Source organism: Neoarius graeffei, chromosome 1 (assembly GCF_027579695.1).
Source record: "Neoarius graeffei isolate fNeoGra1 chromosome 1, fNeoGra1.pri, whole genome shotgun sequence".
NCBI lineage: Eukaryota > Metazoa > Chordata > Actinopteri > Siluriformes > Ariidae > Neoarius > Neoarius graeffei.
Window position 1 is genome coordinate 109457652 of NC_083569.1, and position 13624 is coordinate 109471275.

Sequence of the window (13624 nt, forward strand, 5' to 3'; positions counted from 1 at the left end):
ATTTATATGAATAAACTTTTATAATTTGTGACATTTTTCCCCTTACGTACAGTGGTGCTTTCTTTCTCTTCAGTGTCGATGATGACTTCTGCTCTTCCTCTCCTGTCAGTCCTGTGTCACCAACCGCTGCCTGTGATGCAGGAGAAAACCCTTCATATGATGCAGACCTCAACAGGTACGACCTTACATCAGGCACAACTCATTACTAATTATTAAGTTCTCCATGAGCTGAACTGCAGCCGGAAGAACCCAAAAATGTGCAGTTTTGAGATAAAACGGAGAGGATATGCAGATCTCAAGAGCAGTGTGTTGCACCATTGGTCTGTGATTGGCCTAATCGTGATTAACCCAAGTCATGACACGTGAGCTTGTTATTGTATTGCATCATATATCCTCACCATTTAATCCCCACACTGGGCTTCAATAATCTTTTAGTAGAAGCTATGTAAATGTTTTCACAGGCCAAACCAAACAAAAATGTCCAGCCAGATTTACAAAAGAATCACTTATTTTCTTCATACTTGTGTTCATATTTTTATGGATGCCAATCAGCTGTAAAATTCCTGGTGCATTTACAGCAAGGCTGATTCACATTTAGTGATGCTCATAGAAGGCAAAGCTTGCAGAAAGCTGAAAAATAACAAAATGATGATTAAACAGTGAAAAAGTACAGTGGTGCTTGAAAGTTTGTGAACCCTTTAGAATTTTCTATATTTCTGCATAAATATGACCTAAAACATCATCAGATTTTCACACAAGTCCTAAAAGTAGATAAAGAGAGCCCAGTTAAACAAATGAGACAAAAATATTATCCTTGGTCATTTATTTATTGAGAGAAATTATCCAATTTTGCATATGTGAGTGGCAAAAGTATGTGAAACTCTAGGATTAGCAGTTAATTTGAAGGTGAAATTAGATTCAGGTGTTTTCAATCAGTGAGATGACAACCAGGTGTGAGTGGGCACCCTGTTTTATTTAAAGAACAGGGATCTATCAAAGTCTGATCTTCACAACACGTTTGTGGAAGTGGATCATAGCAAGAACAAAGGAGATTTCTGAGGACCTCGGAAAAAGCGTTGCTGATGCTCATCAGGCTGGACAAGGTTACAAAACCATCTCTAAAGAGTTTGGACTCCACCAGTCCACAGTCAGACAGATTGTGTACAAATGGAGGAAATTCAAGACCATTGTTACCCTCTCCAGGAGTGGTCGACCAACAAAGATCACTCCAAGAGCAAGGCGTGTAATAGTCGGCGAGGTCACAAAGGACCCCAGGGTAACTTCTAAGCAACTGAAGGCCTCTCTCACATTGGCTAATGTTAATGCTCATGAATCCACCATCAGGAGAACACTGAACAACAATGGTGTGCATGGCAGGGTTGCAAGGAGAAAGCCACTGCTCTTCAAAAAGAATATTGCTGCTCGTCTGCAGTTTGCTAAAGATCACGTGGACAAGCCAGAAGGCTATTGGAAAAATGTTTTGTGGACGGATGAGACCAAAATAGAACTTTTTGGTTTAAATGAGAAGTGTTATGTTTGGAGAAAGGACAACACTGCATTCCAGCAAAAGAACCTTATCCCATCTGTGAAACATGGTGGTGGTAGTATCATGGTTTGGGCCCCGTTTTGCTGCATCTGGGCCAGGACGGCTTGCCATCATTGATGGAACAGTGAATTCTGAATTATACCAGTGAATTCTAAAGGAAAATGTCAGGACATCTGTCCATGAACTGAATCTCAAGAGAAGGTGGGTCATGCAGCAAGACAACAACCCTAAGCGCAGAAGTCGTTCTACCAAAGAATGGTTAAAGAAGAATAAAGTTCATGTTTTGGAATGGCCAAGTCAAAGTTGTGGAAGGACCTGAAGCGAGCAGTTCATGTGAGGAAACCCACCAACATCCCAGAGTTGAAGTTGTTCTGTATGGAGGAATGGGCTAAAATTCCTCCAAGCCGGTGTGCAGGACTGATCAACAGTTACCTGAAATGTTTAGTTGCAGTTATTGCTGCACAAGGGGGTCACACCAGATACTGAAAGCAAAGGTTCACATACTTTTGCCACTCACAGATATGTAATATTGGATCATTTTCCTCAATAAATAAATGACCAAGTATAATATTTTTGTCTCATTTGTTTAACTGGGTTCTCTTTATCTACTTTTAGGACTTGCGTGAAAATCTGATGATGTTTTAGGTCATATTTATGCAGAAATATCTAGAAAATTCTAAAGGGTTCACAAACTTTCAAGCACCACTGTACCTTCTAAGTCTTCCAATAATGCAGCTCAGCCCCTGCAGCACATCAGTTCCCACAGACGCGCACTAATTCTTCCTCCTTTTACAGAGTACCATTACTAACTGAATGGCTAATTTTATTTTGAGTCACTTTCTTTCACGTCATTAATATAGTATTGACCAAGTTGCATGAAAATGTGCATTAAACTTGTGTGATTAAATTGGTAATTTAAAATCACAAAGTAATCAATAATTACACTGACTCATGATCAATTATAGGATTTGAAGCCAATCAATCAAGGTTCACATTAACGGAGTCCTTATTTGTATACATTAAAGAAACTCGGGAACATAGGATGTGTGGGTCACCCCCCAAACTAACTAGATTTTCATGTTTCACCATTCCTTGTTTAATTTTTGCTTCCGCGCCAGCAACATTGTGTTTTCGGGGTGTCTGTTCATACATACATCCGGTCCTTATGAATACGATATCTCAAGAATACCTTGAAGGAATTTGTTCAATTGGTACAAATGTTCAGGTGGACTCAAAGATCAACTGATTTAGATTTTGGGGGTCAAGGTCACTGTGATTTTATGTCTGTCCAATTCTTATGAACATAATATGTCAAGAACACTTTGAAGGAAATTCTTCAAATTTGGTACAAACGTTCACGTGGGCTCAAAGATGACATCATTTTAGAATTTTGGGGGTCAAAGGTCAAGGTCACTGTGAACTCCTGTTCTTGTGAACGCAATGTATCAGGAATGTGAGGGGAATTTTAAACTGAATTGTTTTGCGTAGGCATATAACCGCAACATGGTGATTCTCATTTGTCCATGTGTTTTAATAGTCTTCCCATGGAGAACAGCAGCACACCTGGAACAGGAAAGGGTACAAAGGCGAGTTTAGGCCGGGCAAGTCAGGGAACCAATGCCTCCAGCATGCTGAAAGAACAGGTTGGTATTATGAGGAACATGGAAAAATTCTCCATAGTTGCAGAGGTTTATCCAGTAATGCTTAAATCAGGGGTCACCAAACTTTTTTCTCTGGGGGCCACATTGTCGTTCCCGACTGTGATGGGGGGCCGGGGTCGGGTCAGCTATATAACATAGAATTGTATGACCCAGACAAATATAACCACCAGCAAGCCTCATTGTGTAGTAGAGATTACTAGCCTGGCACAGCCATCCCCACTACTATACCCACACTACTATATCCCCACTACTATATCCCCACTACTATATCAACACTTGATTCCTGGCACATATTTGTTTATCTTTACTAGTGGTTTGCAAAAGTAGTAATCGAGTCTTCACACTGTTCTAATTTGAAATACCACAGATATTCCATTTATTTATTTTCTAATAAAAATAACATCAAAGCTGTCAAGGTAAGAAACATCTGCCTAGTTGAGGTGACTGACACTGGCAAAGGTGAGTGGAAAATTATAAATTGTAGGTAGGCCTGTTGATATTAATAATTGTGTGCAGCACTTAATAAAGGTCAAATAAATAGGCCTGTAAAATAAATACATTTAAAAAAAAACAGTGAAATTATAGTAATATGAGCAATAGATCACAGCAGTTGTGCTGCGTCCTGCACGTCATTGCTCTCATCCATGGCCAAAGCAAAAAACTCGAATTCTGACGCTTTCTCATTCAGCTGGTTATACACATTGTCCCCCAAATCTTTGGTTCGCCTGGTCATAGCAGGTGCGGAGAGACTCACCGCGTTGAGCGCATCCTTCTTGTTGGGACACACCTCCTCGGCCACAGCAAGCATGCATACTTTAACAAAGTCCCCATCAGTAAACGGCTTTCCATGGGTAGCTAGTAGGTGAGCTACCTTATAGCTAGCTCAGACAGCAGCCTGGTTGATCTGGGTTTGGCGAAGGAATACATTCTGTTGTGCAGCCAGTCCGCATTTCATCCTCCGAATCCTGTCTTCTCTTGTTTGCCCTCGCAAACTAGCATACTGTTTGTGGCGGGTTTCGTAGTGACGACGCAGATTATATTCTTTCAAAACCGACACACTTTCTTTACATACAAGACAAACTGCATGGTCCTTACACTGAACGAAAAAATAATCGGTGGTCCACTGTTCTTTAAAAACTCTGCACTCTCTGTCAGCTTTTCGCTGACCGCTAGCCATTTTGCTGTCCTGAACACTGACAGTTCTCTGCGTGTGCGCTGCCTGTCACTGCTTGATCGCAAGCATATGACGAAAATTCGGAAAATATGAATAGTTCATTTTATAACTAAATATCAATTTTAATTGATAAAGTCAACAAAATACAAGATGCAGACATGTTGTTATTTGCCAAAAAGCAATTTTAAAAAATAGGCCATAACCACTTTTGGGGATTGCCTCATAGGGCCGGGGCTGGGGGGCTGGTCAAAGGGGGATGGTGGGCCGGAGTCGGCCCGTGGGCCGTAGTTTGATGACCCCTGGCTCAAATGGTATAAAACATCTTTAACAGAAGGAAATCCCAACTACAAATCATCTCGGCTTGCTTTCTTGTAAGCATTTTTGGTCAAGCTATTTCCGTTATTCCTTTGAAATTAGAGGGAGAAAAACCTATAATAATAAAATATTGGATGCTCATATTTTTTCCAAGTCAATTTTTGTCATTGGAATTGGCTGTAATACGCTTTGAATCAGTAACAACAAACTAAGCATTGTTGATTTCATTGCAGTGTGAATAATCAAGCAATCTCTTACAATATTTAACAGGGTGTTCCGGTATCAACAGAAACAGATCCATCTCTTCCCAGCAAAGATGCAGAAGACATTCCTACGTTTGACGAGTGGAAGAAGATAATGATGGAGGTGGAGAATGAAAAAAGTAAGACGTCGTGCTCGGGTAACAGTGAGCATAACTGTCTCGCTTATGAGATGATCTGATCTATTTCCGAGAAATTAATTCTGATGATGATGTGTGGAGCTCATTACTAAGAATTCTGATGTTTTGTGACTCCACCAGGTCAAACCACACACACGTCCTGCAATGGGGGTTCTAGTGCTGTTAAGAAAGTGCAGAAAACCACAAACTATGCCTCGGTGGAATGTGGTGCAAAGATCCTGGCTTCTAATCCTGAAGCAAAGGTAACTAAAACAGCTTGGAGTGCTTGCATGAGTGTATTGTATTTTCTTACAAAAGGTCTACTGGTTCTCTAATCCAGTACTGGCTCCATATATATTAGGCAGTGCCTAAAAGCGGAACGTGTGATGAGTTTATGAGCAAAATATTTGCGAATAATGATGTTATAGCATATTAACCATCAAGTCGTGTCGTGTATTTCACCGCAATAAATCACTGCATTGTCTTGTGACAGTGAGACCAATAAGGCCAAGAAAAAATAATTGTTTGTTTCCTATTACATCTTGAAAAAAAATAGGGTGGGTAGGTAGGTAGGTCTTTTTATTTTATTTTTTTTTATCACACAAAATACTGGGTAGGTAGTTTTTTTTTTTTTAAATAAATTTTAGGTGTGGCATTATTTGTCACCTTTGTTGCCTCTACTTTTGCGTCCTCGTGTACTTTTAGTATTTTTGTTTTGATAGCTAACATTTTTTGAAACTCTGGCTTCCGTTTACATTCAAATGGCAGTGCCCGCAAGCCAAAATTGCTGAGCAGGCTTTCCAACATGACTTCCATCGTGATATTGATACCGCCGTTAGCCTGGGCGCTGTGTGTATACTGTTTGCATGACTCGTCCAGCGGAGGATGATAATGTTCGTAGATTTCTTTTACAGTTGAAAACTTATAAAATGAACTTATTGTCTTACAATCTTCTGTGTGGTCGCAACCGATCACGGTAATCGAGAACACTTCGTTGGCCGCCATGATGCCTAGCGTTGTGTACAACACAAGCCGGAGTTTCCCGGAAAGAGGTCATGACGTCAGATTGAGGCCGTGAGAAATCAATGAGTGTTTCTTGTCCGATATATGCGTTTTAGAATTAGTCACTTGTCAGATCGACAATATTATGCAAATCGTAATGCAGATTTTTTTTTTTTTCAAAATTTATTGTTGGTCGGCGAAAATACATTTTTTTTAAACATCTAACAAAAAAGTCTAGGGTTGGGGCATTTTTTAAACGGTCGGTCGGGTAACTGGAAACAAACAATTATTTTTTCTTGGCCTAATGAGAGACACATCGCAGTTATTACCCTGTGATGACCTGGCGCCTTGCCCAGGGTGTACTCCGCCTTTCGCCCATAGTCAGCTGGGATAGGCTCCAGCTTGTCTGCAACCTTGTAGGACAAGATAAAGTGGCTAGAGATAATGAGATGAGATCACAGTTATTAATGCATATTTATTCCTTTTTTTGACACCACATGCCATGCTTCAGACACAACACCACCACATTTATTATGGTGTGACTCTGCTGGGTGCCTGGTGGACAGCAGGGAACCGGCGCTTTCACTTTCCATCACTACTGTAGAGTTATGATCAAATATCAAACTTGATATCAAACAGTTGTCTGGTTGCATCTGTCACATCCACACACATATCACCATTAGGACTAATGACCATGCACCTGTTCCTGATTAGAGCTCAATCACAGCAAATACTTTTCTGTTTTTGGACTGTGAGTATTGTATTCCCTCTGATATCCTGCCTGTCCACCACTGTCTGTTTTTAGCTCATCTGGCCATAAGGCCGATGAGTTATTGCCGTGCGTCATTGGTCCATCATCCACAGTTCAGTTAAATCATATCTCCTCTGTCAGTTCTCCACGGGTTTCCATTCCGATCGTTTTGCTTGAAAGAGCTCATTACTTCACACAACTTTGGTTGTTGTTTTGTCAAATTTTTTGCTTAACAAGTTAGTAATAATTAGGCCAAATTAACATTTTCCAGGCCTCTCATTAGAATTTTATCTCCTCTCTCATTTCTCATCCGATTCCAGTCCTGACCGATGTTTTGGGTCGATCTTCCCATGAGGAACAAAACCTGTTTGTTGTTTTTCCTGTTGTAAACAATTTGTTTCCAATTTTGTTTATTTTGAGTTAAATTGTATCTCTTCCCTCAGTTCTCAACGGATTTCAGTTCTGGTTTCTTTTGTTTGAAAGAACTAGTCCTTCTGTACAACACTTGGTCATTGTACTATCAAATTTTTGCTAATGAACTGCTTATTAGGTCAACTTAACAAATTTTGGGACTTCTCATTAGAACTGTATCTCCTCTCTCATTTCTCATCCGATTCCAGTTCTGATCGATGTTTTGGGTAGATCTTCCCATGAGGAACAAAACTTGGTCATTTGTTTGTTGATTTCTTGTTAGAAACAATTTGTGTACAACTTTGTTTTCAGTTAAATTGTATCTCCTCCCTCAGTTCTCAATCGAATTCAGTTCTCATTGTTTTACTTGAAAGAACTGGATGTTATACACAACACTTGGTCATTGTATTGTCAAATATCTTTGCTATGAAATTAGTAATTAGGTCAATTTTAACAAATTTTCTTCTGACTAGAATTGTATCCCCTCTCTCATTTATCATGCAAATTCAGTTCTGATCGATGTCTTGTCTCGGGGAACAAAATGTAGTCCTTTTGTTGATTTTTCCTGTTGTAAACAATTTGTCATGGAAGTTGGTCCTCTCTCACATCCTCACATTTCAGTTCTGTTTGATGTTTGGTAGTCATGGTTGTTTTGATGGCAGGCCAGATGAGCGACTACGTCCTTGACGTTCTGGTTCGATTTTGCCTTTGTCTGCATTTTGGATCTGTTTGCGAGCGTGTTTTCAATAAAACTCTTCCTACATTTACATCTGTCCATTTGCCCTTACATGACAAAAACTGTCAGTTGTCTAATAAGCTAGTGGACTAATAAAACTATTCTAACTAGTTTTATATGAAACTAGTATAAAATATGGATAAAACCCATCTATCTTATGGAAATAAAGATGATTAAAATTATCATGGTCAAGTGTTTGAGATACAATGCCTTGCACTTACGATCGGGTTCCCTGTGGTGGTACACGTGCATCGGTCGTATGGATGGACAGATGTCAAATGCTCAATGCATGTATCTTAAGTATGGGGCTCTGCTCTGTGTGAGGAGCTCCGCTACTAAACAACACAGGCATGAAGTTTCCACGTAGCAATATCTTGTGTATTACTAGTGCATCTCAAAAAATTAGAATATTGTGAAAAAGTTCAATATTTTCCATCAGTTATTTAAGAAAGTGAAAATGTTATATATTATAGACTCATTACACATAAACTAAAATGTTTCAAGCATTTTTCTATTTTAATTTTAATCAGCATGGCATACAGTACAAAAACATTAAAAAAAAACCCCATCTCAAAATATGAATATTTCATTTCGAGTTTGAGTAAAACAGTATGAGCACAGTGTATCTCTCGGTCTAGTTCAGTACACACAACCACAATCATGGGGAAGACTGCTGACTTGACTGTTGTCCAGAAGATGATCACTGATGCCCTCCACAAGGAGGGTAAGCCACAAAAGGTCATTGCTGAAAAGGGTGGCTGGAAAACGTGCACAAGCAACAGGGATGGCCGCAGTCTTGAGAGGATTGTCAAGAAAAGTTGATTCAAGAACTTGGGAGAGCTTCACAAGGAGTGGACTGAGGCTGGTGTCAGTGTATCAAGACCCATCACGAACAGACATCTTCAAGAAAGGGGATACAACTTTCGCATTCCTAATATCAAGCTACTCCTGAGCCAGAGGCAATGTCAGAAGTGTCTTATCTGGGCTAAGGAGAGAAAGAAATGGACTGTTGCTCGGTGGTCCAAAGTCCTCTTTTCAGATGAAAGTACATTTTGCATTTAATTTGGAAATCACGGTTCTAGAGTTTGGAGGAAGAGTGGAGAGGCACAGAATCCAAGGTGTTTGAAGCCCAGTGTGAAGTTTCCACAGTCTGTGATGATTTGGGGTGCCATGTCATCTGCTGGTGTTGGTCCACTGTATTTTATCAAGTCCAAAGTCAACACAGCCATCTACCAGGAGATTTTAGAGCACTTCATGCTTCCATCTGCTGACGAGCTTTTTGGAGATGCTGATTTCCTTTTCCAGCAGGACTTAGCACCTACCCACAGTGCCAAAACTACTACCAAATGGTTTGCTGACCATGATATTACTGTGTTTGATTGGCCAGCCAACTTGCCTGACCTGAACCCCATAGAGAATCTATGGGGTATTGTCAAGAGGAAGATGAGAAACACCCAACCCAAAAATACAGATACGCTGAAGGCCACTATCAAAGCAGCCTGGGCTTCAATAACGCCTCAGCAGTGCCACAGACTGATCACCTCCATGCCACACCGCATTGATACAGTAATTCATGGTAAAGGAGCCCCAACCAAGTATTGAGTGTTTAAATGAATATACTTTTCAGAAGTTGGACATTTCTGTATTGTAAATCCTTTTTTTGATTGATCTTAGGGAATATTCTAATAATTTGAGATACTGGATTTCTGATTTTCATGAGCTATAAGCCATAATCATCAAAATTAAAACAAAAAAGGCTTTAAATATTTCACTTTACATGTAATGAGTATAGAATATATGAAAGTTTACCTTTTTTGAATTAAATTATGAAAAAAAGAACTTTTTCATGGTATTCTAGTTTTTTGAGATGCACTAGTATATCTCAGCAATGCATTTTGGAGCCAGGATAATTCTAACTGGCATGTTTATTCTTTTTATTAGAGCACTTCTGCCATCCTGATGGAGAACGTAGACGTTTACATGCTGAATCCCTGCAGCAATAAAATATGGTAAGCCAAGCCCAACACTCACTGTATGTGCTGCTCACGAAGAACACTGTGTATAAGTATCAGGACCACATTCATCCGATTATTACAGATGTAAGTCTCAAGACACTGATCTAAAGCAAAAAAAAAACCCAAAACAGTTCTTTTAAAGTAAAAGACAAGTTATTAGATATAAAATCAGCAGACATGGCAAGAAAGTTTACAATACAGGTTAAAGACAAACACTCAGCATATTTTAACTGATCCCTCACTCTATTTCTTCCTGTTTTTCTTTTTCTCCTCCTCATCTCTCAATCATACCTCTTCCTCACCCAATAATCATAGCCACCTTTTCTTCAAGTTCACCCATTCTGTTCCTCTGTGTGCACCTCCAGGTTTGTCATTGAGTTGTGTCAGCCCATTCAGGTGAAGCAGCTGGACATTGCCAATTTCGAGCTCTTCTCCTCGACCCCCAAAGACTTTCTAGTCTCAATCAGTGACAGGTCAGAACATAACATTTTGGTTTATTCGGTGTGTGAGAAATGCTGGTATTTATTTATTTATTTATTTTTGGGGGGGGGGAGCTTAGTTCTTGCTCGACCTGGTCATGCTTCTGACCTTTGGGGTACCGTTCAAAAGTTTGGGGTCACTTTGAAATGTCCTTATTTTTGAACTGTTCTTTTCAATGAAGATCACTTTAAACTAATCAGAAATCCACTCTATACATTGCTAATGTGGTAAATGACTATTCTAGCTGCAAATGTCTGGTTTTTGGTGCAATATCTCCATAGGTGTATAGAGGCCCATTTCCAGCAACTCTCACTCCAGTGTTCTAATGGTACAATGTGTTTGCTCATTGCCTCAGAAGGCTAATGGATGATTAGAAAACCCTTGTACAATCATGTTAGCACAGCTGAAAACAGTTTAGCTCTTTAGAGAAGCTATAAAACTGACCTTCCTTTGAGCAGATTGAGGCCCTGTCCACATGGCAACGGATTCAGGTGAATCCGATAAAATTGTTTATCGTTTCGGCCTGGCGTCCACACGGCACCGGCGTTTTGGGTGCCCCAAAACGAAATCTTTTGAGAACGGGTTCCAGAGTGGAAAGATCTGGCAACGGCGCCGTTGCGAAGTCATCTGGATGAGTAGAACGGATTTGTTTACGATGACGTCACAACCACATGTGTTTCACGCCGGGTAGAAGTGTAACGAACTCGATGCGAGTTGTCAACAAATCCTATAACTTGGTTCATGAAACGCGCTTACAAAATATTTTCACTGTGAATATTTATTGTGTAATGGTGCAAAGTGAGAGAGAGAGAGAGAGAGAGAGAGAATAGCCCTTAGGGCAGAGTCAATCCCGCCAGCAAAAATAGGGAAAAAAAGGAGCGATCTCACCTCTTCAGATGTTGGTTTAAGTCCTACAAGACATTCCTCAAAAAGGGCGTAGAAGAACAAATTAATCCATCAACGTGTAGCATTCAATTTATTCCGGACCATTAAAGACGCCGCCTTCCGCGTAGAATCATACGTCATCCTTGCCGCCATATTGGATGGGTCAAAGCGGAGAATAAAGATGCCTCATTCATGTGCTGCGTTTAACTGTACCAACAGGTTTGCCGTCCAAACGAGATCACATGGGATTACCTTTCACAGGTGAGACTGGAAAAATACTTTTCATTGTATTTGGTCATTATAATGTAATTTTACGAACAGATTTTTCTGACTTTGTGGCTAATATGAAGTCTCGCGCATAAAAGTTTATGCGCATGCGTCCTTACTTCTATTGTTCTGGTGTCTCCAAAGGGACCGTCTTACAGCGCCCCTAGAGGTGTGGCATGTGTATTGCATCGTTTTCAGCAAGCGTTGCGTTGCCATATGGACCTGATATTTTACTGATCCGTTGCCCATGTGGACGCGATAATTTTTTTTTTTTTTATAACATCTCGTTGCCGTTGTCGTGTGGATGTAGCCTGAGTTTCTGGAGCATCACATTTGTGGGGTCGATTAAATGCTCAAAATGGCCAGAAAAATGTCTTGACTATATTTTCTATTCATTTTACAACTTATGGTGGTAAATAAAAGTGTGACTGTTCATGGAAAAAACAGAATTGTCTGGGTGACCCCAAACTTTTGAACGGTAGTGTATATAAAGTTTTTTGACATTTTTGGACACACAATCAACAGTCATTTGTTAATTTTCCATACTTTCACTTGTAATCATTATTATCAACCATGCAAGCAGTTTGTCTAAGAGGAGTCTAGTGTAGATGTAGCACAGAAAAGCACTAGCTACAGGAAAACAAATATGTGAAGCAAAATATTGTGAATATTGTTCATATTAATATCCCTGCTTTCAGCATTTATAGGGTGCTCTGGGCACATTCTATTAAATCCCCCCCCCACCCCCCCCACACACACTTTATTCATCATTAGCTCATCTGTCCATAAGGCCGAGGAGTTGTTCCCATGGCGTGGCGTCCGTCATCCACGATTCAGTTAAATCGTATCTCCATCAACTCGCCGTGGGTTTTCATTCTGATTGTTTTGTTTGAAAGAACTCCTCACTCTGCACAAACCTTGGTCGTTGTTTTGTCAAATTTTTTTTGCTTACAAGTTAGTCATTAGGCCAAATGGAAAAAAAAAAAATTTCCAGGCCTCTCACTAGAATTGTATCTCCTCTCTCATTTCTCATCCGATTCCAGTTCTGATCGATGTTTTGGGCAGATCCTCCCATGAGGAACAAAACGTGGTCATTTGTTTGTTGATTTTCTTGTTGTAAACAATTTGTTTACAACGTTTGTTTATTTTCAGTTAAATCATATCTCCTCCCTCAATTCTCAATGGATTTCAGTTCGGATTGCTTGATTTGAAAGATCTAGTCATTTTGTACAACACTTGGTCATTGTATTGTCAAATTATTGCTAACAAGCTGCTAATTAGGTCGCCGTAACGAGTTTTGGGTAGGAATGGGAATCGAAAACCGGTTCTTGTTGAGAACCGGTTCCCAGTGTTTCAATTCCATGGAATCGTTTGCCAGATTTGCTAACGATTCCCTTATCGATTCCAGCGGGCACGACTAACGTCATGTATAGTACGCAAGTTACGCAACGTGCATAGCGACATGCAGTAAGCAGTAAACATGGCAACCAAGCGGTTTAAACGCTCAAAAGTTTGGCTGCATTTTTCAAGGCAAGATGACAACCAGGCGACCTGCAGCCATTGCAAAGTACGTCGGGAGGGAACACGAGTAATATGCAAAAACATTTGCGCACACAGCATGCGATACTTTTAAATGAATGTCACGTTTTCGACACGCTTCGGACTGGTGAATCTCAACCCAGCAGCAGCAGCCACGCTAGCATGTCTTCTGCGGTTACTACGGCAGGTAATTAAGTAACACACATCATGTTAGCGCCATTTGCTTCTTTGTAAAACCTATTACTAACAGTTAACATTAAATGAATGCCTTCTCATGCATTACATTTAGAAGATGACCATGATGACGACGAGAGACAGAGTCTGACTGACTCAGAGGCTGGCAGTACTCGCTCTAGTTCACTACTACCGCCTTTAGCTTCTCCTTTCATTAGTCCAGAAAGATCACGTATCCTTCCTGAAAAAGCAGACATGCTAATTTTTCTGCAGAAGAATAGTTAATTCT

At 40.1% G+C, this 13624-nt stretch overlaps 1 protein-coding gene across 3 annotated transcripts in view; it reads left to right on the forward strand.

Moving 5' to 3' along the window:
• Nucleotides 1-13624, forward strand: part of LOC132881724 (SUN domain-containing ossification factor-like) — a 66736-nt gene that overhangs the window by 20912 nt on the left and 32200 nt on the right. For all 3 annotated transcript variants that reach the window (XM_060914531.1, XM_060914542.1, XM_060914551.1), the window contains 6 exons: nucleotides 74-175; nucleotides 3084-3189; nucleotides 4967-5078; nucleotides 5217-5338; nucleotides 9917-9984; nucleotides 10356-10463. In XM_060914531.1, the coding sequence (XP_060770514.1) occupies nucleotides 74-175; nucleotides 3084-3189; nucleotides 4967-5078; nucleotides 5217-5338; nucleotides 9917-9984; nucleotides 10356-10463 (618 nt within the window). The remainder of the gene's footprint in view (nucleotides 1-73; nucleotides 176-3083; nucleotides 3190-4966; nucleotides 5079-5216; nucleotides 5339-9916; nucleotides 9985-10355; nucleotides 10464-13624) is intronic.